Source organism: Micromesistius poutassou (genome assembly GCF_964030765.1).
Source record: "Micromesistius poutassou genome assembly, chromosome: 13".
Taxonomy (NCBI): domain Eukaryota; kingdom Metazoa; phylum Chordata; class Actinopteri; order Gadiformes; family Gadidae; genus Micromesistius; species Micromesistius poutassou.
This window is the reverse complement of record NC_140283.1, coordinates 8955121-8974370: the sequence shown is the minus strand read 5'-3', so window position 1 is coordinate 8974370 and position 19250 is coordinate 8955121. Positions and strand designations below refer to the sequence as shown.

The 19250-nt window shown below is 42.6% G+C and overlaps 5 protein-coding genes across 6 annotated transcripts; 2 read left to right on the top strand and 3 right to left on the bottom strand.

The window, feature by feature from the left end:
• Positions 1–177: 177 nt before the first annotated feature.
• Positions 178–1651, bottom strand: tmem17 (transmembrane protein 17). The gene is made up of 5 exons (XM_084477029.1): positions 1514–1651; positions 1242–1345; positions 976–1089; positions 673–816; positions 178–292 (listed from the first exon to the last, which is right to left on the bottom strand). Exons 1-5 carry the CDS (start codon positions 1626–1628, stop codon positions 215–217), a joined length of 555 nt encoding a protein of 184 aa, XP_084333155.1. The 5' UTR covers positions 1629–1651; the 3' UTR covers positions 178–214.
• Positions 1652–2704: 1053 nt separating this feature from the next.
• Positions 2705–6402, bottom strand: slc15a5 (solute carrier family 15 member 5; the record flags this gene model as incomplete). The annotated part of the gene is made up of 9 exons (XM_084477868.1): positions 2705–2846; positions 2951–3059; positions 3209–3340; positions 3973–4161; positions 4319–4505; positions 4652–4872; positions 5050–5219; positions 5431–5647; positions 6015–6402. The coding sequence occupies 9 exons, from the start codon at positions 6400–6402 to the stop codon at positions 2705–2707; spliced, it is 1755 nt and encodes a 584-aa protein (XP_084333994.1).
• Positions 6403–7491: 1089 nt separating this feature from the next.
• ccdc34 (coiled-coil domain containing 34) lies at positions 7492–10329 on the top strand. Of its 2 annotated transcripts, none has more exons than XM_084477426.1 (7): positions 7492–7560; positions 7910–8209; positions 8500–8632; positions 8812–8919; positions 9051–9209; positions 9411–9546; positions 9755–10329. In XM_084477426.1, exons 2-7 carry the CDS (start codon positions 7926–7928, stop codon positions 9958–9960), a joined length of 1026 nt encoding a protein of 341 aa, XP_084333552.1. In that variant the 5' UTR covers positions 7492–7560; positions 7910–7925; the 3' UTR covers positions 9961–10329. The 2 variants fall into 2 exon arrangements, with proteins under 2 accessions (XP_084333552.1, XP_084333553.1); XM_084477427.1 differs by having other exon boundaries at positions 9411–9643; positions 9755–9868.
• Positions 10330–11282: 953 nt separating this feature from the next.
• On the top strand, positions 11283–13973 carry LOC311357692 (ras-related protein Rab-19-like; the record flags this gene model as incomplete). The annotated part of the gene is made up of 4 exons (XM_084477721.1): positions 11283–11333; positions 11941–12129; positions 13201–13384; positions 13696–13973. The coding sequence occupies 4 exons, from the start codon at positions 11283–11285 to the stop codon at positions 13971–13973; spliced, it is 702 nt and encodes a 233-aa protein (XP_084333847.1).
• Positions 13974–14161: 188 nt separating this feature from the next.
• On the bottom strand, positions 14162–18676 carry hdhd5 (haloacid dehalogenase like hydrolase domain containing 5). The gene is made up of 8 exons (XM_084477921.1): positions 18429–18676; positions 17888–18091; positions 17692–17804; positions 17399–17492; positions 17294–17327; positions 17007–17181; positions 15798–15986; positions 14162–15326 (listed from the first exon to the last, which is right to left on the bottom strand). The coding sequence occupies exons 1-8, from the start codon at positions 18525–18527 to the stop codon at positions 14885–14887; spliced, it is 1350 nt and encodes a 449-aa protein (XP_084334047.1). The 5' UTR covers positions 18528–18676; the 3' UTR covers positions 14162–14884.
• Between the last annotated feature and the right edge of the window lie 574 nt (positions 18677–19250).

Sequence of the window (19250 nt, the reverse complement as noted above, 5' to 3'; positions counted from 1 at the left end):
AGCAGGCTATTGCTGTTGTTATAACCACCACCATGTCTCCACCCCAATCCAAAGGCCCAATAACAAATCCAGAGACAACATAGACTTAAATACAAAAATATATTTTATAAAACAAATAACACTGTTCTTTGACATCATATTTTGTGGAAAACAATAATAATTACTGCCATGTACTGTGCTTTGTCCATTGGATAATGGTCAAGAAATTTAGCATTTAGTCAAACTGACGAAGGTGGAACTGGCTTTCTGTGTGTCTGACCATCTCGCGCAGCGCTGCAAAGCCTGACACAGCCTGTGGGGGACAACAGAAGGAGGATACTCAATGTACTGCATTGATGAGAAGTACTGAGAAAAACAACAACTAATATTTACTTGCTGAGCTGACACACATCCAATTGTAGGATCAAACCAAGTACCTTTAGGCTGGGAATCCAACACCCTAGATAGCTAATACACTATCCTACACCCCCACTATGAAAGATTAATTTAAATGTTAGTGTGATTCATGTTGCGGGTCTTCTGCTGAATCAGTTAATATTCCATTTCAAAGAAATGAACTAATAAACAAACATTCTTAATGAAATTACATTACATTAAATTAAATTAAATATTTCTGAAATATTACAAGGAAAGGATTACGGTCATACAATCTAAAGATCCATGCAATCTTACCTGTGTGAGGAGAAAGAGGCTAAGGACTATGTGAACCCCTCTTTCCAGAGGCTGAATAAGAATGGACTCATTGAAAAGCTGGAAGAGGATCAATGGAAACTGCAGCAAGATGCTCAGCAGCCAGAAACCTGCCAGCTCTGGAACCTAAAGAGACAAGACACATTAATAAGAAATAAGCCTCCTGACGCAACAATATATGTTGTGTAAATCACTACTCCGTTGTCTATAGACAACAATATTAGGACAACCAAATCACATTTCTAGATCACTTCACAGCCTACGTATGAGATTAGTTTGTTTTACCTTTTCTTGTAGATTCCCGGCATAGCCTAGATAGAGTCGTATAGCCTCTATCACAGTCATCACAACAATGATAGTGACGAGTATGAACTTGTAGTAGTCTGGAAGGGCAGAATACTGGAAAGAAAATGCAATCACGTCAAAACAAAGGCAGCTTACAGATGTACGTAAGAGGAGCTCAATACATATGTATACATTACCAACTTTATTTTTGATATTGGTAAGCATACACATTTTATTGTGGATCGGAAATATTCGTGTTTGTGTACCTTGAGCTGAAGCATCACAACTTCACTGATCCACCACAAGGGGAAGAACCACATGTTGAAGTACAGAGACATCTGGAGTGGGAGACTCGATACGACTTGTTTGCCTTAGAATAATCAAAACCCAAACAAATGTGAAATTCCAATGAAACGGCTCTACAGCTGAATAATAGGTCAGTACGCTAATCTTACTTTCAGGGCAACGCTTAACTGTTACATGTTTTAAGGAGGGCAGTGAATGCATGTTAGCCCATAACAACTCAAATTTCACTCACTGGGCTCCAAAAACGTGCCATGGTCTTCGGGGGTTAGCTCAGTCCTGCCCGGATCACTAAATACGCTTCGGGAGAAATCTTCTAAACGTTTCCTGATGGGATGCGGTAAATCCATCTACGCACGATGCTATACGAAATGGTAGCATCGGTGGTATCCAGACAAAAACAAACACTTGCACTGTTTCTAGGTGACGACATACATCTCGCGTTATTCTTCGAAATCTCGCATGTTAAGGTTTTTTTGTCCTCCTTGGCGTGTTGAGTCTTTTTAGATATTTACTCCATCCTTACTAAAGGATGCCTAAACGGGTGAACATAAGCACAATCTGCCGTGAAAAAAAATGTGTGTTGCTCGTTTTAAATGATACTTTAAAATAGAAAAAATAAAAATAAAAAAAATAAAATAATTGTAAAGATAAATGAAAAATGTAGGCTGCCGCTGCCAGCTGCTTCTATAACAGGCTTACGTTTCCAGGTGCCATGAGAGTTGCTCACTTTAAGCAAACCAATATTGGACTGGACTGTTAAGGTCAGCCTTCATGTAGACGTGGTCGAGTTAGGAATGTATTAAGTTCTCTGTCTCTAGGCCTATTCATTAATAATTGTGGTATTATAATCGCATATACTATGTATAGCATAGGTCTTCATATATACAATTAAAATAAGTAAAAAATACAACCATACACATATACAAATATAGATGAGGCATAGACCGAATAAGTTGGGTTTGTTTATTGAAAGCTTATCATAAATAATGTCATAAATAATTTACTTAATAATAGTAAAAATAAATATAACAGAACAGCATAAAGTGTATATTAAACACATAGACTTCTGCTTTTGTTCTTGTGCATTAGCTGTGCACTGCTGTTGTTGCACCCTTGTTCTTTTTCCTTGTTCTGCTGTCATCCCAACACTGTAAAACCATTAACAATCTTCTAGACTCTGTCTCTTTGATTCCCCCTTGAATATCCTCCCAGTTTCTCTGTATCAGAACTGCAGTCTCCTGGGCTGGCTCAAAGTAACACCGATTCCATAATTGAAATCACACCTTTATCTCCCCCCCCCCCCAACAAAGTTTAGTATCAAGTCTCCCTAAAGCTTCAAATTACAATTTCAACAACACATATCAAACAAATAGTAGGAGCTGTAGGGTTCTGTAGCGCCCGCACTACATAGAGCATTCATGATTCACAAGATGGATTCAATGGAAGCGTTTGCATAGGAGTGCTCCACGGTGTCATAGAACCTCAGACAGGCCTTGTAGCGCAGCAACTTCTCAGCCAGTGGGCTGATTGTGAGTGCCCTGCCCTGGACACTCAAGTCTATGTACCTTGGGTGGACAAAAAGAAACAGAAAAGCATGCAGGACTTAGCTCATCATTGTAATTGGACCCGTTTAGTTCTAGCTAAATTTGTATCAGGTGGTGTGATGTACCTGTAGGATATCTTCCAGAACACCAGGGCGTTTATGGCCATTAATGTGGCCAAGGAGAAGAAAAACCTTTCGAGATTTCCTTCATGGGGTAAAGATGGGTAGAAGTTCCCTGGAATTGAGTCCACATGATTTAAAGATAGTTATTAACTATGTTTGGCAAACATCCATCTTTTTGTGAATTTCGTTAATACATTATTTTATGATATTCCACAATTTATATTCCTGAATAATTTAGTAAATAATACATTTTTACTTTACCCCCTGAAATAAAATACAACAGCTGCGTGATGAGTGCCCCCAGGAAACAGCCCCCTCCATAGGACAGAGTGAGAAAGTGCAGGGAGATCCCTCTGATGTGACTAGGAGTCAGTTGAAAAGATATAAGAGTACCTGCCAATTATTGGGTGATGAAAAGAGTGGGGAAGCAGTCAGACCCTCTAGTAGTTTGTGCTAGCCTAATGCCTGTCTATGTCTTAATTATAAGCCTAATGCAGGCATGAACAATTATTATCAATGTTCTAGAAATGCTGAAATTTTTATCAGGGATGACAGAACATTAAAACTCTGATGTGCTGCAAAAATATGAGAATGACATCATTAGTATGGATGTCGTGCATGAATGAGGAAGGATAAAACGAAACCCTAAAGGATACAGAGGAAAATGTACAAACAAAAAACAAGAGTTACAAACTAACTCAATAAGAAATTGGTAAAGAATAATAAACAATACCACAATCTGTATTCGTTAAGATAGCATAAACAACTGAGTGCAACACTGTGGAAAACTATAGGATGTTAAATCTTAACAATACAATCTATATTGTTAAGATTACATAAATAAATAACTGAGTGCATCATTGTGGAAAGCTATCGGGTATTAAATCTAAAACAAAAAAACATAGATAGGTCCATACACTACATCACAAGTATCAATTAACAGAGACGAGACCATATTCACACAAAAAAAATAATAAGTGGATTCTGATCCAGTCTCTGTCCCACTTGAAGGTGGTTCTACTCACAAGCCGGGGTGACGAGGGCCTCCGCCAGACCGAGCAGGATGTACTGAGGAGCCAGCTGAAAACAAGGCATAGATGACACCAACAACACCTTGCCTGAGAGAGTCTGCTCCACCAGGGGATAGGCCTTTCTGTGCAGCTCACTCAGACCTGCCACCAGAACGGACAAGGCTGCAAACCCATGGCCCAGGGCTGCAGCGGGGGACAGGAGAGGGATGGGAGGGGGGAATACTGATCATAGACGGGTTGGAGACAGTCCCAGAAAAGAGACATACCACAACAAGTTTTTAAAATAAATTATTATCATTATTTGTTAGTGTAGATATGAAGGGATTTACGAGGTGCCTACTGATGACTTTGACAGGAGCCAGAGGAACCTTCTCCGCAGAGAGGTAACAGGTAGTGACACACTCTATGAGTGGGGCCAGGAGCAGCAGAGGCAGGATACTGATGACGTTCATGAGACCGATGGGCAAGAGGAAGTCTTTATGGTGGAGGTTGGAGTGCATGGTCTGGATGTAGTAGCCTGAAGCTATCTGCAAGGCAATGTATACAGTAATAAAAATTGATGTTTCACAGAAACATCAAGCACACCAAGGTAGATCAAGATAGTAGACAGTTGCTTATTGTACAAAACAACAATGAGAACAAAGGAGGCCTTGACGTGATCCCATGGCCCTGCCTGTGAGATGCAGGCTCTGTACAGCAGCTGCAGGCTGTAAAGAGGGAAGAGCCTGGCCAGCACTTTGACGTTCTCGACGTGGGTCTCACTGTAGCGTCCCCCGTTGTTCTCCTTGGCCCGGTCGAGCCAGGATGTGACATCTCCACTCAGGTGTCGAGTATGAAGGCAGCACATTTTGAAAGAGTTGAGAAAAACTCCAAACGTGGTCAGAAGTGAACCACCTGTGAGAGAGACAAAGGCGCTGCAGTGAGACGGGTTCACTGTTTGTTGTGATCCCTGTTTGTTTTTGATTCATGTGCTGCACATGTACATATGCATGAGTGTGGCCTGTAGCTTGTATGCAGACACGGATGTGTGCTGGATGCATATGTGTATTTCTCTTTCAGTCAATGTTGTACCTTTCTTTGGCTTGAAGGTGAGTTGGTTACGTATCATGTGGATGGCAATCAGGGCCAGCAGCACAGACGTGAAGGGGATGAGAAACCCCAAGTTCTGACCGACGGACTGCTGTATGTAGGCGATGGCCAGAAATACAATGGTGGAATTCAAGTTGACCAGCCAGTAGAACCTAAAAAAAGAATGTACAAATGGTGATTTTGAGGTTAATAGTTAGTTAATAGTTAATTAATTCAGATAAATCATTACATTAATTAATTCAATGAATGACACTTAACAGTTTGAAAACGGAGGTGTACAAGTTACAAATAGTTTATACATTACTTGAGAAAGACACACAAATAGTAAATAGTTACATGTTCATTTTTTTGTACCAAACCAACCAGTTAAAGAAGGACAGAAGCTGGTGTTGATTGTATCCCTGCAGCCTGTAGGCCCCCATCGGGCAAAGGATGGCCCGGATTCCCCCAATGCCCAGGGCAGCAGCCAGGAGGCCTGTGTAGAAAAGGATCTGCTGCTCCCTTCGGTTCAGTTGGTGGGTCATGTGGTGGGTGTCAATGTAGAAGTCTTCAAAGGGGAACGCCACGACAGGCAGCATGGCTGTTCCTAGAGAGCACAGGGGCACAGGCAAAGTCAAGCCACATTGGTTATTTACAGACATCTAAACACTTTGGAACAGTAGATGGTCTGTTGACTACAATTGCCACTGATTTAACCATTTTCAAATGGTTTACATATTACAATACAAATTTACATGGTGAAGAGTAAACTAAGGAAGTATTGTTATTCTTAAAATAACATGGACTGTAATCATTTCATACGGGAAATTCGAGAAAGGAGACTTAACAGTAAATCAATGCTGATTAATAGGGTCTATTCTATCTATTTCAAGAAGAATTAAACACTTTCCAATGATGCAATGCCAGTTTAAAAAATATTTTTACATTTGAATTTAAAACATGAACACACTGACCAAAGAAATGAAGGAAGGCACAGAAGTAGAGCACCTTAGTCCTCCCCAGGTAGGTTTCTGCAAACCAACCGACCAGCACCGGGGTGAGGGTGCTGACCCCTACGAAGCACAGGTTCACCGTGGCAGCCAGGTAGTTCCCGTAGCCCAACTTCACCGTGCAGAAGATCATCATATTGCAGACGATGCCGAAAAAGGTGAACCTCTCGCACAGCTCCACGAGGAGAATGCAGATGATAGCCTGGAGCTTTTTGCCAGACTTGCGCCTTGTGTTGTGGTCCCGGATGGGTCTCCAGTCCCCCTGCCGGGGGGTTTTGGAGAGCCGTCGCTGGTGCTGGTTCTCGCTACCCTTTGGCAGCCCCTGCGGCTGGTCTCCTGCCGCCATGCCCTCTGGGTGGAGAGGAGTGCTGGGCTTGGCCGTTACGAGTGCTATACTCAGTGGGTGGAATATGGTCAGGGATCGGAATGGGAGCTATAGCTGATAGCACACTGACTGAGGCACCCAAGAATGGAATTCCACAGGTTACTGTTAATGCTTTGGAAGTGGAGCTGACAATTGGCCCGATATTCTGCACGTTAGGGTTAGGTGTCATCATTCTGTTTAGCTTTATTGTGTGGAGTTAAACCTATGGCTACATTTATAGCGGTATTATGATTTGAGACGCTTCTAGTATTGTGATTAAAAACCATATAAAACAACATTAATTCAATTCAACATACTCTTTTTTTTTTTGCTATAGGCCTACATGTTATTTATTCTAAAATTCAAAAAATAAAATTTCAAAAAATATATATATTTGGAAAATAAATTGTTTTAGCAAAGAAGGGGAAAATACGCAAAATGTTGGCCAGATGTTCAGATGTGATTACAAAAACCAAAAATATGTGACACCACTTTGTGAGAGTGCTCTTTCAGTTTAACATGTCATTTTGACTTGACCTCGAAGAAGTGCTGCTCATTAGGTTGACAATGTGAAGTGTGTGTTACAGTTCATCAGCTGGATAACTTGTCAGGAATACATACTAGATGGGTGAATACCAATAAAAGGCATGGCATTCTGCTCTTGCACAGTTAAATTTCTGGGAAACTCGTTGTTGGAATCATTGCTGAGCAAAATCACAGCAAAAAACGTATTAGGTATTATGTTAACATGAATGTAAGCATTAATAGCCTACCCTAAGAAAAATACAATTGGTGTCTGTTCAAGGCATTACCAATATCCAGTTGGGTTGGACCATATTTTATTTGTAATCATTGCACGCTGGCAGCCACATAATGACTTCTTAGAGGCCAATAACATACGGACCAGAAATGTACACTTTTATTCGACCCATTACCGAGAAAAACTCGAATGAACTACGAACTACGAATGAAGCCTGCAGGTCACAGGCCACGCACTCCGCGGGATGGAGTCGGTTTGAATCACTATGGAAACGGAACCAGCGTCGTTTTGCGCGTAGGGGCGTGTTGTATTGTGGGAGACCGCAACTTTAAAGTTGTTTATGTCGCTTCTTAGAGGGCTGAAGTTGCACGTGTGAATTGGTAAGGACTATTTCAAGAGTAAAATCAAGCGATGTTCAAATTCGGTTTTATGTTGTTTCAAAGCATTTGTCATTGATCAACTCAAGACGCGTTTGGTAAACTTGATGCTAGCTAACGTAGCTAAGATGCTAAGTCGATTCTATTTTCCCTCGTAGGAAAGCTATTTTATACAAGATAAGTTCAAGTTGAGTTTAAAATAGCGTTTAACTCAATTAAAACCGTTTATGTCTGCTGCTTTATGGTTTATATAAGCAAACATACCTGTTGCAATGGTGTTTATGCTTGTGTTTTTCAGGTAACTTATAACTAATGCATTTCATTCATGTTTGCTTTGTTCATTGGTTTGCAGCTATATTCAGCTTGCAATGTCTGTAGGTGTGATGCCAAGATCCCCTTCCTCTGCCTCAAAGGGTTTCAGTTCAACCCCTCGAAAGAACAAAATCAAAAGAGACAACGTCTCCAGAACCGCGGAGGTCTTAAGTGGATCGGATGTGTTATCGGAAGACGATACGTACTCCCTCCTCTCACCCATCTACCATGACAGCTTTGAAAGTGATGAAGACTTGGATTCAGAAACTGAGCATCCACATCGAACAGATACCTCACCCACACAGTGGGAAATCCCTAGACGTGCCAGTTCACCCGTCAGGTATTTCAACACTTCAGTGTAATTCACTTCATTGTAGCATCACACTTTGAAGAATGCAGTTGAGTTGTAAAAAGAAAAAGAAAAAGCACTAATAAAATGTGCATCAGGAGTACTGTAAGGTGGTGTAGTAAAGAAATGGAAACCACTTGCCCCAAGTGTATGAAAGTACAAGTCTGTATCCAATCTTTTATGCCTGAATCAACCTGTCAACATAAACAGCATCTGTAGCAATTACATTATTTGTCGTGATTTAGCAATGCCATTATTTGTTGTGTCTCTGTATGTTTCAGATGTGAGTTGCCAAAAGCACAGGTAAGGCAGACTGTGGAAAGTGCAGCCTCGCCTCGCCTCAATGCCTGGGAGGTTTGGCTGTTGGACAAAGCTAGGAAAGACCGTCTCCAATTAGAAAAGAAAACAGAGGAGGTAAGTCACAAATTATTTTATTGCAGAATGTTTTTCTTTCTGTGGTGTATGCTGTGTGACTTGCAGAGTTAACGTGTATTGAAACCTTTTTGTTTGTTATGAAATTGTCTAGTCATGTGGACATTAGGCAATGTGCTCAAAATGGCAGTGACAGACATTATTCCCATTCTTTGCATTAGGAACGCTTGCTGCAGGAGAAAATAGAACAACAGGAGAGAGTTCAGGAACAAAAGAAAATTGTGGTGGAGGAGAAGATCCAAGAATGGCTGCGGTCAAAGAGAGAGCAGGTAGGGACACTCACTCTACCCCGCCGAACCAAAGGGCGTTGAAGTGTTTTCATTTGTATTGCGTTGGTTTATAATGATGCATCTAGTGCATTTCTGCGGTCATCACTGAAAAAGTTTTGTGTTCCCCACAGGAGAAGCAGGAGAGAGAGCTGAAGCAGAGCGCTGAGGAGGTGAAGCTGGAGAAGGAGAAAGCCAAAGAGAGAGAGATCGAACGCAGAGCTCAGGAGAAATACAAAGAGTGGCTACGGAGGAAAAACCAAGAGAAACTGGAGAAGGAAAAGAAGGACAAAGTAATACATTTCGTTTTTTTCCCCCTCAATTGTCACCCATCTGTCCATCTTCTTAACCTACTCCACGTCTGGTCAATATTTGTTTTGTATTATACTTCTTCATTTGAAGCTGAGTCACTGATGATTTGATTTGGCATCTGGATGCCACGGCGCTGTTATCTTGGCGATTCGTGTAATGAAATGTCAACGTTGTTGTGGCAGGAGGAGGCTGACAGGAAAGAGGAGCAGGAGAGAGCGCGGCGACAGACAGCCGAGGATTGCTTTCAACAGTGGCTGGCCTCTTCTAATGCGAAAACCAGAGCCAGTCCCAACTCCAAGTCACCATTTCATCCAAAAAGTGAGATCGAGGAGCAAGCACAGAAACGTGTTCTGTATTCTTTTAAAACAAACTCTCATTCCGGATGTAGCTGTACTAGCCTGAACGTTAATGCAAGGTGCTGTTTATCAAACTCATGTACTGATGTTTGTGATTGGCTACTATCATTAACCTACATGCCTCTTCAAGGAATCTTTTCTAAATTGTATTTTTTATTGCGTGTCTCCAGGTCCCTATGACAAAGGCTACCCACCTCCCAGCTTCTACAACCCAGTCCCATGGAAGCCGATCCACACCCCACCACCAGAGCCTCCCGCCAAGAACACCTCTCAAAGGAGACCCCGCGGCCAGCCCACAAAGCGCCTCAGCGGCAGCGCCACCGGATCAAGGCTAAGACATTGTGCTAGTGGGACACAGCTGCTACAGAGGAGGTAGACCGCGACACGCAGACCGTCCCGATCCACAGTGCACCCAGTGTGGCCCTATCGAGTATCAACTACATGGTGATTGTGAGCCAGAGACTTGTTAATAATGTACCAGCTATAATGAAGCCATGTTGGGTCAAGGTTAAATAGTTTGAGCGGTTGTACACACTGTAAAGCCTTGTTAATGATTTGCCGGTTTCAAAATGTGTGTCCCACTTTTATCTTAGTTGAGACATTTGCGTTGTATGTATATTGGATAATGATGTGTGACAGATTTAATGCTATTTCCATAATAAGTGTCAATGTGTGTTGACTGATAGGACATGTGTGATAACATCCAACACATGAAATCAGTTTTGTACATTGATCCTTTGGATTAAGAAAGACAATAAATCCTGTTTGTACTTGCCGATATATATATACGTGCTGTTTTACTGCAGCCTTTATGTTGGCAGTGCCTACTCTCACCCACGAACAAAGGGAGCTGGCGGCTCACTTGGGTCAAAGCAAAGAGATGGGGCAGACCCAGTGCGTCGCCCACACACTCAGACAGGGCTTTGTCTCCTGCTGTGACTTGTTCTTTTGTGGGCTGAGATGACGACACAACAGAGCATGTGGGCCGAGGCGGGGCAAGATGCGGGGGTCTCTAACATTCAGTGTCGTTCACTTCTTGCTGTGTGCACAGCCATAACCGAAGTCATTTAATGAAGGCTGACTGGTAAATATAACTTGATTGATTGACTTGATTGATTTAGTAGATTTATCAGATTTAGCTTTTGTAAAAAATAATTGATTTGCATGTTAGTCTTATAAATGATACTTAGTTATTTGGCCAAAGCCATGTATGTTATTAATGGCATGCACTTCCATGCAGATCTTAAGAGAGTGTCATTTATTTAATCTTACTCTAGAGTCCAAAGGACAGCTGGTGAGACCAAGGCGTCATGTTTACATTTAGTTACAAGCACTTCAGGCGTACAAGGTGTGGTTAAAGTTGTTTATCAAAGGATGTCTATGTTGTGGGCCATGTTTGTACCACTCTGAGTAAACAGCATATAATCCTACAGTAACTAGTGTGGAGAATGAAAGAGCCTTAGCTGGCACATCGTAAAAATAACACTTCTTATTTCTTAATTTACACACCACACCAAATAACCATTTTGTAGATCAACACCACTATTGGGAATGGTATAAGAACAGCACGGGTGTGCTCCGTGCACAGTATAATTTCACGTAAAACACGTGCAAGCACCTGCAATTACAGTTTAAGCGTGCCTTCTACAATTGTTTGTTTCTTAAGAAGGACCCTGTGTTGGAACTTCCTGCTCCATAATGCAGTGGTGCAGGTTGGCCGGCAGTTGGATATCGCGTGTAAACACACAGGTAGGGAGGTGTGTCTTACTTGACTTTTGGAAGGAAACAGAGGGCAGGTGAAGTAAGAGGTTACTTTTTTTTTTCTGCCACAAACGGCTGTGCTATTCAACACAATGGACGAGTTGTAAAGTTAATGGAAGAAAGATTGAAGACAATGGACCCTGTTCTTTGGAATAATTGTGCACATTTTGAAAGATGTCAAGAGGACGGTTGGAGGGACATTTAAGGATATCTGCTTCTCTGTCAGGGAACATTAACGAAAAGAGCAAGGCCCCTGCACACAGGACATAACTTTTCTTTTCTTTTGTGGTTCTTATGTTTAATATTTGTATGCATTTCTGTGTCAGCTGAAGTGTATTCACTGTATAATGTCATAATCGCTGACTGAGATTCAACCTCAAATGGGGTGGCCTCAATTCCAACAATTGGAAACGTTTGAATATTATTATTCATAGACTAGATGGAAGTGATGTGACTGGCTTGTTCACATAGACACATTTAATATTGACACAACAAAGATAGAACCAGTTTTAGTTTTTTTGCTTCAGGGCAGAGAAGGCCTGGTCCCTGCATTTAAGTCTGGGTGTCTTTGTGTGCATCTCGTCTTATGATGCAGTCCACAGGGCCTGAGCATGAGGACAGCTTTGACTTCCTGTTTAAAATCATCCTGGTGGGGGACTCAGACGTGGGCAAGACCTGCGTGGTTCAAAGTTTCAAGTCTGGAATATTTGCAGAGAACCAGCAAAATACCATTGGTGTGGACTTCACTGTTCGTACTCTAGATATTGATGGCAAAAGGATTAAGGTAAGAAACATGACATGTATATACAGGTGTGCACGCATGTACATATGAATACACACACATGTCCTGAATGATGCACATGTTTCTAGGTGGTTTAATTTGAGAAGATTATCTACTGTAATAAGAACTGTAATATTGTCAATTGTTATCCTCTGGGTTTTCACTCCTTTAAAGCAAATAGCCTAGCAGCCTATCAGTTATTAAAATTCACTATGCAAGCTGAGGATGGGGAGTGGCCAAGAGCTACTTTCAGCAGACACCCGACTGCTGTGTTAGGTTTCTAGGCGTGTGAAGAATAGATTAGTATAGTTGACGTTATGGGTCAAGCAAAAAAAACAGAAGAGGGGTAGGAAAAAGCGGCCCAGTACGAAATAGAAGTTTACAAGATAGATGCCATGTGTGGAAAAAGGATAAACACCATGCGTATTCAAATACAACTCACCTCAAACATTCATATATAAAACGTGTTGGATCTGTGGTGGGAATTCTGGAACCATGTCAATCACAATTGTCTAAACTGGGTAGAATAATGAGTCATCCGACCTCATAACAATTATGGTCATATACGGTACATATTAACGGTACAATAACATACAACAAACTAACATTAAACAATAAACAAAAGCAAGGACTTCTTATACAGTGGCACAGGTCTCAGAAGTGCTGAGAACAGCTCTGCTCCACACATGATGTGTGATGGAAAAATCCATATGTTTACCCTTCATCATCGTAAGCTCTGTCTCCTATTCCTTGCACTGTCTAGCCACTCTACTTGTTCCTAGTTTTATCTAACGTTAAGCTTTGTGCCTGGGGTATACCGGCGGGCACAAGGGGGCAGAGATCCCCTTATGCATTCTTCTCCTTGATGAGAATACAGAAAACTCTGTCCTTTAAGTACAACATTATTTGATTTGATCATTGACAATTATAATGTGGTGACTTCTCAGTTGGACCCCTTGACCCTTGAAATCAACAAAGGGCAGTTACAGAAACAGAATGTGAAAATTAAATTTTCCCATTACAGATATCAATGAATGTTGAACAGGTGTCTCATTGTTCTCCTCCTCATTTCAGATGCAGGTGTGGGACACGGCAGGACAGGAGCGTTTCCGCACCATCACCCAGAGTTACTACCGCAGTGCCCATGGGGCCCTGGTAGCCTATGACATCACGCGCCGGCCCACTTTTGAATCTGTGCCTCACTGGATCCACGAGATCAGACATTATGGAGCCGCTGGTGTGGTGCTCATACTCATTGGTGAGCCAAATGGCCATTGGGTGTCTTACAGTTTGGAATGTTTCACAATCTCGTGTGTGATAACACTCCTGCCTTCCCCATAGGGGGGCTAAGCACGAGCAGCACTTAGCACAACTGCAGTTAGGTTCTGGCAGCCTACTGCTCCTAGCAAGTTAGAATGGGTTATATGCAGAGAAGGAAGGAATAATAAAGTGAATCTTGTTCTTCTGACATAAAAGTGAAATGTTGATGATCATAAACTCTTGTGTGTACTTGCTCACAAGAGATGCATTCTAATTCATGTCCGTCTCCTGCTTGGCTTTATCTCCAAGGCAACAAGTCAGACCTCCAGAACGACAGACAGGTGTTGTTTGAGGACGCGTGCACCCTGGCGGAGGACAAAGGCGTGCTGGCCGCGCTGGAGACCTCGGCCAAGGAGGCCCAGAACGTGGACGCCGCCTTCATCCTCATGGCCCGCGAGCTGCTGGCGCGGAACGGCATGCCCATCACGGACGAGCTGTCCCAGGAGACGCCGCAGTTCGCACTGGGCGGGACCTCATCGCATCCCATCGTCGGAGGCGAGTCTTTGGAGAAGAAGTGTGGGTGTTGAGCGACCGCAGGCTGCAGGGCCCTGACAGCAGTGCGTCTCCGGAGGTGTGATTGAGTGGCTCGTTGCTGAACCGTCGAGCGTAAGTGCAAATGTGGGCTGCATCAGTGGGCGGGGGATGGAGATGCGATTTTCAGATTATTTATTTATTTGGTGTCAGGTATGTGAAATAATGGCTTTGCAGACATAAGTAATACTAAAGACTATCACACAATAGCTTTTATTGGGTCCTCTTGTCCCTGAAGTTAACATTAAATGAACATACTGTATGTGTTCTTTTGGGGGGAAAACTTGTTCAGGGAAATCAAGATGAACACATCGCTTGTGGGGCTTTGGAATCAGTATCACTGCTATGATATATCTTTTCATTCATCAGATCATTTCCTTTCCGATTGTATTTTATTTTTTTGAATATTAAAAAGAACATAAGCATGGCTGTCGTTTCCCAAATGTACCATTTTCGAACCTTTAACACTGACATACACCTCTGCAAGGACATCCATCAAAATGTATTAAAATACTACTCGTGTCCAAGTTACAATGGAAAAGGTTATTGCCATAAGACATTTAGACTCATCTGAAGCCCAAATAAAAAATGAATGTAACAAACCCATTACCAAAGTCCAGTGTATTGAAAAAATATCCTAAATCCCAGAATGACCTTCTATATTGACGATTTGCAGGCTATTGTTGCTATAGCACCTTCTTTAAACTAAACTCATCTCAATAGCTCCAGGCTTCCCATCCTTCCATCCATAGCTCATAAACAAGAACATGAGTGCTAAATAAAACATCTAAAATGGAGAACAGCAAAAGCCAAGGCCTCGGGGCGCAGGTCAGGTTGGCAGCAACAGGGAGGGTTGACCGGCCTTGCTGGCTCCTGGGCATAGAGAGCTTCTTTCGCCCCCCTGATATTACTCAAGAGGGCAGCCCTCCTGCTGAAACACCAGCTCCACCGCCTCCCTCACGTCCTGCACCAGAAAGGACGGCTGTGTGAGGCTGGGGTCGAAGCGGAAGTCCCTGTGGCCGTGGAAGACGTGCTGCTCCGTGAGCGTGCAGGCCGGGTCCCGGGGCAGCTCCTGCTGCTGGTCCCGGCTGTACACGCCCGTGCACACCAGTACGGAGTGGCAGCTCTCCGGGAGGCGCTCCTCTAACCCGTACATCCCGGACACGCCGCCCAGCTCCTTGGAGGTCATCGCGGGGGGTTCCTCCGCCATCGCCACTTCCTTCGGTTCAACGCCGCCGCCGCCGTCCTTCACTGAGCCTTGGACCTGAAGCCGTGTCCGGGCTCTTTGACATGCCTGGAGGTATCGGTTGTACAGGTTGGCACCGTATATGTCTGCCATTGGGTTGTCGCTGTGATGGGAAGGGTGGGGAGGGGGCGTTACAGCATGCAGGAGCCATGATACGCAGGATTCTAATTCACAATTGAAACTAGCGTTGTATGACGGCTGTTCTCAAACAGGACCTTCTTCAATCCCAATTATTCCAATGGCTAGCCTTAATACACAATATTTGCCATTTTGGTTGATGGTAATTCAGCAATAACAGCGTTAATGCTAAATGTGGACATCTCAAGGTTGGATACCCGTGTCTTAAAACACATTGGGTTTCCCCATAGCCTTTGGAATGGTGATATTTGATGGACGAGCAAGGTTAAGTGCACACGATTCATGACACTCCTCTTGGCAAGAATGGATTTTTGTATCACTCCTCCACCTCGAAAATAAACAGTACATCTCAATATTGACTTGAAGTAGATGTGCGTCAACCAGGCTATTATCTCCAGATTAAAAAGGGGTGGGGGGGTGAAACGTCTCCACTTACCCAATAGCATAGAGTGTCTCCACTGGCCCCGTCCAGCCCAGACTCTCTGCCTGCTTTCTGACCAGCAGCTCTGCGTAGTTGTACGTCACCACGCTGGGCTTACCAATCAGGGCCTCGTACTGCAGGTCATACCCCGTTATCTTCTTGTATGCGCTTTCCAGGCATACCAGGAACATACCGTGGCCAAACCTAAATCGATAACAACAGAGGTATCAATGCAACATGGCCTCTCTTATGGCCTCTTGGTAATCGCTGCTCTTGTGTGCTGTCTCAATGTCAGACTTTAGATGGCTAATCTAACGTCTGATTAGCCTGGTCCTACCAGAATCTCGTACTTCATTTCATTTGCACAGAGAGTCTGGCCTTTCTCCATTGACAAACGTTAACTCACTTGAAGGCGAGTCTGTTAGTTTGAAACTATTAGTTCTGCCCAGTGCCACTCTGGATCTGCCATAACCAATCGCTGACGTTTGACTACAACTCAAACTAGCGCACAACCTTAACGTCAATGTTCTCAGCCACTCCCTCGTTTGCTGATTCAAGTTTGCTTCAAGTGAGTTAACAAACGTTAACTCACTTGAAGGCGAGCGTCTGTTAGTTTGAAACTATTAGATCTGCCCAGTGCCACTCTGGATCTGCCATAACCAATCGCTGACGTTTGACTACAACTCAAACTAGCGCACAACCTCAACGTCAATGTTCTCAGCCACTCCCTCGTTTGCTGATTGGACGGCCAAAAAATTGGCTGCAGAAAACCTGCGAAAATACCACAAACCCAGACATAGTACTGAAGGGAAATTAAAATTGAGCGGAAGTACGGAGGCGGGCGGAGCCAGGCTAATGTCTGATGGGAGACAGGCTCAAATTTGGGCAAACGGGCGATTTCCTTCTCTTCATATTTGTTTTAACCTATCTTATCTCGAGTCAAGAATCCTGTAAAGAAGTGTCTGTAAAGGTTTCAAATCTACACCAGTAGATGGGCCACTGCAGAAAAACACTTCTAAAATGACAGCTTAATCCCCTAGCACAAATTAGTTTTGGTGGTAGAATATCGATATTACCAAACAGAAAACAAGACCCTTGCAGTTTACTGATCCAAGATGAATACTTGAATACTACGTGACAAGACTCATTTCTAAGTTAACTGATTAGGCTTAAGCTGTAGGAGGAATGTAGAGATTTGAGTTGTGGATCCTCTGGTTAACACACCTGGGGTTTTTGGCCTCGGCCATCCACAGGAGGTCCATGTTGCAGGCTAGGACTGGGATGTGAGGGTACTGCAGAGGACCCAGGGCATTTCCTGGCTTCCCATTGGTCAGAAGGACATCGATGATGAGCTGAACGTTGGTCTCCCATCGGATTGGCTCACCAAACAGGATGACCGCTGGTGTGACGTACAGGGGAAAGCAAGAGAGGTTCATAAGAATATCATTCATTTGGTTATACATTGACAAATCTGAAAGGTTTTAATTCAACTCTGTAAAAAAGAGACCTACCATCTATTTGAGGTAGACTTTTGTCTTCTGGAACCTGCAAGATAGGTAGTCTTAGAAAATGTTCCGTCTGGAAGTAACATTAGTCATTTTAACCTGTATACTTACATAGCCTTTGGGCCTTCTATTGTGGTCCACAACATCCAAAAGTGGACATGCATCTCTCAGCATATCTATAGTGACGATATTTTGAAACCCCAAACTGGAATTTGGTGACAACAGGTGATGTCAAACACTAAACAAACACTAAACAAACATACTAATCATACAAGGTCATTGTAGTTGACTGGCACAGAAATGCTTGCACATCACTGAATAACAGTGCTACACTACACATAAATATATACAATACAAAAAACATGTATGTTTTGTATTGGATAAAGAGAAACAGGAAAGGATACTTCTCTGCCACTTCTTTTATGGGACCTTGTCCGGACACAAGCACACACATGTTATGGAACTGGTTGAACATTCGCAAAGGACTGTGGGACAGCATGACCTGGTCTGGAGAAACCTGAGGAGACGGCAGTGTGTGCAGAGGTCAGCCACATGCACAACAGGAGTAAGGAGAAGTAGGCTAACGTTAATGCTACTCACCTCCACTTCCAGAAGATGAGACAGTTGCTCTGCTTTAGTTTGCCTCATACAGTTGCCAGCATTGGTGACAAACACCACTGGCACCTTGTACCTCCCTTTGCGGTCCACTAGGTTCCTGAAGCACTGCTTGGCTCCAGGTATGGGTGTTCTGCCCCGCACCAGCACCCCATCGATGTCAAAGAGAAGACCAAAGGAACCAGGACCCTATAGGAGAGCAATCATATTCTTTATAGACGTTTTAGTCTGTACAAAAGTCCATTGAGGTTTGAATGTCATTATTTGCATAGGCTTGAATATTAGTCCAGGCACCGATATAGTTATATAATGTCTTTATATCAACGACGTTAAAGGCTGTACACATAGCTAGATATCAATACGAAATAGAACATAAATGATCAACGGCATTGCGGTAATCAAGTTGCTTATAAACAGAGTATTGAGTCGGCTACCACCAACCATACACGCAGGTACAATACAACAGTTGAAAACACATCACAACAGTGATTATGCACATAGAACGAAATCAAATGATTGCACTCACATGACTGTACTTTCGAAGAGATGATGGTGAAATGCTGATTTGCTTTGCTTCTGAATTAAGAAGTTGCCAACCCAATTTGAAAGATTGTATTCTTTGCATTTCTGTAAGATTAAACAAACTATGTACAAATAGTAAACACAAAGTATTTCTGCAGAGCGAACTTATTTGTGTTAACTATAAAAGCTCCTCCATCTGTAGGCTTTTCTATTAAGTATTGAAGCATTGGTAACTCGAAGAATAACGCACCCCACAATATATAGATATATAAAAAAGAGGGAGTGTGTTTGTGCTCCACTCTCCGCCCACTTTCCATTCACTGAAACGTGTCAAATATGGCCGCGGACAGGCGGAGCGAGGCAACAGACCTCAATCACCTCGCTAGGATATTATTGCATAATGTTTTATAATGTATAATGCTCACTGTGTCTGCTTGTCCTTAGAAGTCGTTTGTACCCCAGAATTCCAAGTCTGGTTTCTCGACCTCATCCTTTCATCGAACGGTACTACTGGGGGTTGGCTCCCTCTATTAAATTTATCTACCATTTATTGACAAAAAATGTTGTGATACGCACGCGCATTATCATGTTAGGTTTCGATTTACTTAAAATTAGTAATTCAATGACAAAACTTGAACCGTTATCATTATCATCATGTTATCATCATTCTCTGTACTCTATATAATACTCTATACTGTCTTTTGATCCACCAAATGCATGTGAATGAAGATGTATGTTCTTGATATATATATATATATATATATATATATATTAATAAAATATATATATATATATATATATATATATTAATAATATATATATATAT

What these genes read in the sequence shown, in the direction of transcription:
- hdhd5 (XM_084477921.1), bottom strand. Translation starts at nt 18,527, where the DNA reads ATGCAAAGAATACAATCTTTCAAATTGGGTTGGCAACTTCTTAATTCA. An exon ending in CTCATCTTCTGGAAGTGGAG is followed by an intron (nt 17,805 to 17,887) that starts GTGAGTAGCATT and finishes CCGTCTCCTCAG; the next exon opens with GTTTCTCCAGACCAGGTCAT. An exon ending in GAGACACTCTATGCTATTGG is followed by an intron (nt 15,327 to 15,797) that starts GTAAGTGGAGAC and finishes TTCCCATCACAG; the next exon opens with CGACAACCCAATGGCAGACA.
- ccdc34 (XM_084477426.1), top strand. Translation starts at nt 7,926, where the DNA reads ATGTCTGTAGGTGTGATGCCAAGATCCCCTTCCTCTGCCTCAAAGGGT. An exon ending in CGTGCCAGTTCACCCGTCAG is followed by an intron (nt 8,210 to 8,499) that starts GTATTTCAACAC and finishes TGTATGTTTCAG; the next exon opens with ATGTGAGTTGCCAAAAGCAC. An exon ending in AGAAGGAAAAGAAGGACAAA is followed by an intron (nt 9,210 to 9,410) that starts GTAATACATTTC and finishes TTGTTGTGGCAG; the next exon opens with GAGGAGGCTGACAGGAAAGA.
- tmem17 (XM_084477029.1), bottom strand. Translation starts at nt 1,628, where the DNA reads ATGGATTTACCGCATCCCATCAGGAAACGTTTAGAAGATTTCTCCCGA. An exon ending in TGGCACGTTTTTGGAGCCCA is followed by an intron (nt 1,346 to 1,513) that starts GTGAGTGAAATT and finishes GATTATTCTAAG; the next exon opens with GCAAACAAGTCGTATCGAGT. An exon ending in CCGGGAATCTACAAGAAAAG is followed by an intron (nt 817 to 975) that starts GTAAAACAAACT and finishes TTGTCTCTTTAG; the next exon opens with GTTCCAGAGCTGGCAGGTTT.